This window comes from Ornithodoros turicata, unplaced genomic scaffold, assembly GCF_037126465.1.
Source record: "Ornithodoros turicata isolate Travis unplaced genomic scaffold, ASM3712646v1 Chromosome16, whole genome shotgun sequence".
In the NCBI taxonomy this organism is placed as follows: Eukaryota; Metazoa; Arthropoda; class Arachnida; order Ixodida; family Argasidae; genus Ornithodoros; species Ornithodoros turicata.
Window position 1 is genome coordinate 3,295,486 of NW_026999320.1, and position 4,587 is coordinate 3,300,072.

The following is a 4,587-nucleotide window of genomic DNA, read 5'->3' on the forward strand; positions in this document are numbered from 1 at the left end:
CCAAATAATAATAATACTAATAAAGGAAGTGGAATTGTGCGAGCGAGGTATCTCCGTAATGGAAAACCTGAAACGGTGCACAACAAACAAATGTTACCTCTGTGGATAATAATTTGAAGCACGTAGATATTGTGAGGAAGGATCATCGTCACGTTCATGATCATCGTCTACGTAATTCCCCGCGCTTGCTCGAATCCCGTGCCCAGACATTAAAGTCTCCACACATCTGTCTCTCCTCTCGTCTTCAGCCTAACATTTGGTGGAGGTGCGACTTCACGATCTCCGGACCTCACCAATTTACTGTCGCAGTTTTCTGCCTTTGCTCTGGAGCTACGCTGAGGACGGTCGCTTTCGTCCATGGCTTCCCCCAACATAGCCACCGGCGACGCCCCTTCAACCCAGGCCGGCCCTCCTCAAGCCCCCGCAGCTCGTCAGCGGGACCCGCCCATAGTTTCTGGCACAGGTTCCCCCGATATTGACGACTGGTTGGCTGCGTACGAACGGGTGAGCAAATTTAATGCTTGGGACGACACCTCCAAACTCAACAACGTAGCGTTCTACCTGAAGGACCTTGCCAAGACCTGGTTCGTCAATCATGAAACCGAAACTGGCTCATGGTCTGTATTTCGCTCTCGTGCTGTTGACCTCTTCGGACGACCAGCGCTCCGAAAATCCGACGCCGAACGAAAGTTGTCCCAGAGGATTCAGTTGGTGGATGAAACGTTCACGTCGTACATTGAGGATGTTCTTTGTTTGTGCAACCGTGCCGATACGGCCATGAAGCGGCCAGACGCGGTGAAGATAAAACATATCATGAAAGGCATTGCACCTGATGCGTTTCACCTGCTTGTGTTTAGAGCGCCTTCTACTCTCGAGGACGTTGTTGCCGCATGTCAACAACTGCAAGAGGCGAAAAATCTCAGAGTTTCTCCCCCGTCGCTACCATTTACTCCGGCCATTCCTTTCGATACTTCACATGCTGATGCTCTCCGTGCACTCATTCGACAGGTCGTGAGGAAAGAAATCGCACTACTGAGCTCAACGTGTCAAGGACGTCCACCGTCGTCCGACAGCCTGCTCGCGCTTGTCCAACAGGAAGTTTCCGCAGCGTTCCGTGCGGGTTCAACACCAGGACCGCAAACGCGGAGCCTGATGTCGTCATCTGCCAATGCGGAAGCGATTCACGCGCCCGCCACCGCCCTCCCACATACGACCCTTCTCCCGCCGACATACCGCACCTACGCCGATGTGGTGCGCACCGCTCCTGTGTATGATGCCCCAGTGGCCCCAGTGTCGGAATACGAATCTGTGGCGCCCGTAACGGCTTTATATCCTCAAGGAGATCTCTACCTCCTCCGTCAACGGCAGATGCCTGTACCACCTCGCAGAGAATCGCGTACCTGCTTCTATTCCGGCATTCGAGGTCATATTGCTCGGGACGGTCGCCGGCGCCGCAGGGACTTCGAGTACGATCGAATGCGCCCTGATTCGTACGATACCTTAGGACAGAGGCGCTCCATTCTGTACGGCCGACCTTACATACCTCCTGGTACAAACCCAAGGGATGGTTCCGACTCACTCGGCGGTCGACGTTCCCGATCTCCGTCTCCACGGTTCCGAGACCGGCGATCACCCCCGCCACGCAACCACAGTAGATCACCCATGCTTGTGGGAAACCAATAGCCGCGGTTCGAGGAAGGCGGACTGCGACAGAGATAAACATAACAAATCCTCCCCGAAATCTCATCGTCGTCGTCATTGAAGGCCTTAGTATCTCTGCTCTCGTCGACACTGGTGCTACCACATCTGTAATGAGTCAAGAAGTGTGTATGAAACTGCACAAAGTAATGACGCCATATGACGGACCTGAACTTCAGAGTGCTGCGGCCACAGCTCTCTCACCTACCGCCACGTGCACCGCGCGTGTCATGATCCAAGGTGCCTGGTACCCTGTTCAATTCGTTGTCCTGCCGAGTTGTCCACATGACGTTATATTGGGCTGGGATTTCCTGTGCGACCACGGAGCGCTGATTTACTGTTCAGCCGACGAACTATTCCTTTCTGATATGGCTCGCTATGACGACCAACATGCCAGTCCTCCATCTTACAAGTTACATGCCACTCGTGATACTTGCATCCCGTCCCGCTTGACAGCCCTCGTATCCCTCAAACCGGGGCTCTGCGCCCACGACTCGGCGCATATAATTGTTCGTCGCCAAAATAGCTCACTCGCCGCAAAAGGCCTGATCGCTCCTTCATGCGTGTGCACCGTAATCGACGGCGAAGTAGCTATTCCAGTCACCAACGTTTCATATTCCCCCGTTTTGCTTCCTACCGGATCCTTCATTGGAACATTTGACTTGCACGATAAGGCCCACGTTATCGCGGTTCTGGACCCTTCAGGTTCCCCATCTTTTGCCTCAAGGGCACCTGCTCGACCAGCTCGGCAGCATGACTCGACATTTACTTCAATGGTGTCGCCGTGTTTGGATCCTTCGGAGAAACAACAGCTCCTCGCGCTCCTGCAACAGCACTGTTGTCTTTTTGACATTGGCGCATCACCGCTTGGAGTCGCTCGACATACAACGCACCGCATCGGCACGGGAGACGCAGCTCCGCTGCGACAGAGACCGTACCGAGTTTCGGCTTCCGAACGGCCTGTAATTGAGAAACAGGTGGACCAAATGCTCTCGAAAGGTATCGTTCAACCTTCGTCAAGCCCATGGGCATCTCCAGTCCTGTTAGTAACAAAAGAGGACGGTAGTATCCGGTTTTAGTATAGACTACGTCGTATCAATCGTATTACCCGGAAAGATGTCTACCCGATGCCTCGGATCGATGACGCCCTCGATACACTTCGCGGTGCGAGCCACTTTTCGTCCCTGGACTTGAGATCAGAAGGATCATTGTCACGTTCATGATCATCGTCTACGTAATTCCCCGCGCTTGCTCGAATCCCGTGCCCAGACATTAAAGTCTCCACACATCTGTCTCTCCTCTCGTCTTCAGCCTAACAATATGAAGGATTCATCGCATATCTAAAATGAACATGAAGGAAGATTGCCAGCAATTCTGCTCTGTCTCTTTCTCGAAAGAAAAAAAAAACAGCTTCACAAAAAAATACATCTTAGGGAATTATGGAAATTAGAATGTCAAAATACCTTGCAGATAAGATTTCCCTCCACTCGCATACGCATAAATGCGAAACTAATGTACAGGCAGTCCTAGTTGTTTTATTTAAAAAAAATATATTAAAAGGGGCTACGACCACGAAGTATGCCAAATTATACATATACAAAAGTATACAAATTTTTATAAAAACGCCACGAGAGCACATCATTTTCATAGTTGAGTTCTACGGTCAGGCGCATATCTTTTCCAAGAAAGACTATAATGACTAATAAGGATGACTAATTAACTCAAATCATTAATTAACTATTTAATTAGCACGTCTTGAACAAAAGTCCGATATGGGAGACTGTCCTAGTTAAAATCCACACCACGTTTAAACATTTTGAAACACGCACGTGTATTAAAATATCCATCCCTGAATTTTGACATGCAAATGGGCCAGAACTGAACCGTGCCAACCGCGTTTGGGGGTCTTCACGGTACGGGATCTGTATATACTTCTGTATGTCAACTGCGCTCGCAACTATATAGTCTTGGCTCAGAAACCGTATGTTTCTTGAACGTAGAGAGAGGAAAAAGGAATCATAAAACACGAATATACTTTAAGTACTCTTCTCCTTAGGGAAGCGAGAGTTCTGCGTTCCTTTGCTACACACTTTGTTCCGTTCTTTTGCTGTGAAATTGAACCGCTGTTTTTATAACAGCTATTTATTGACTCTATGTTGCACTAGTGTCAGCGCGCTGAGCGGTTGAGCCGTTCAGCTGGAATTAGAATTGGAAATGAAACAAAAATAATAATAAATAATACGAAAAAGAAAAAGAATGAAAAAGTGTTGAGCTATCTGAGCTCATCCAGGTCTGTTCACTCTGGAGATTGTTGCACCGACGACTAGCGCCACCTTCGAACTCACCTAAAATTGTCCCTCTGTTGAACGTTGGACTGTCCTTCTCGGCTCGCATGGCAGCGCCCATGAAATCAGCAATCACCTGTTCTCGTTCTGTGGAGTGTGCACCAAACTGTTTGCAGTTCAAGGTACAGGTACTTAATACGGGTGGGAAAGCTTCGGAAGTCTTCCTATGGATTCGTGGGTGCATCAACGAAGATGGGCATAGCTTTCGGGATGGCTCTGTGTGTGACAGCCGGTGTCTTTCTTCGTCTGTGCATGTGTGTGTGCGCGCTGTTGTTTAGGAAGCGTGAACCCTGCCGTGATATATCTACAGTAATATGAATGTTATGCTAGTGCGCGCAAGTAACGTCTGATGTAGGTCAAGGGTCTCGTCATGATAGAGTGAGGAATACTGCGACACACTTGATTGAAAGCATTGCTGCGAGTTAGCTTGTTTCCCGACTGACTGTGCGCTGAACTGAACTTGCATTTTTGTAAAATAACTTCAATATAATGCAGATGTAGCGAGATAGTTTCCATGGTTTTGTGGCATATTGCGCTCACTTCA

General features: G+C 49.2%; 1 protein-coding gene across 1 annotated transcript; it reads left to right on the plus strand.

Annotated features, from left to right (window-relative positions):
* The first annotated feature begins 1,847 nt into the window (after positions 1-1,847).
* On the plus strand, positions 1,848-2,777 carry LOC135372679 (uncharacterized). The gene has a single exon (XM_064606174.1). The coding sequence runs from the start codon at positions 1,848-1,850 to the stop codon at positions 2,775-2,777; it is 930 nt and encodes a 309-aa protein (XP_064462244.1).
* Positions 2,778-4,587: the final 1,810 nt, after the last annotated feature.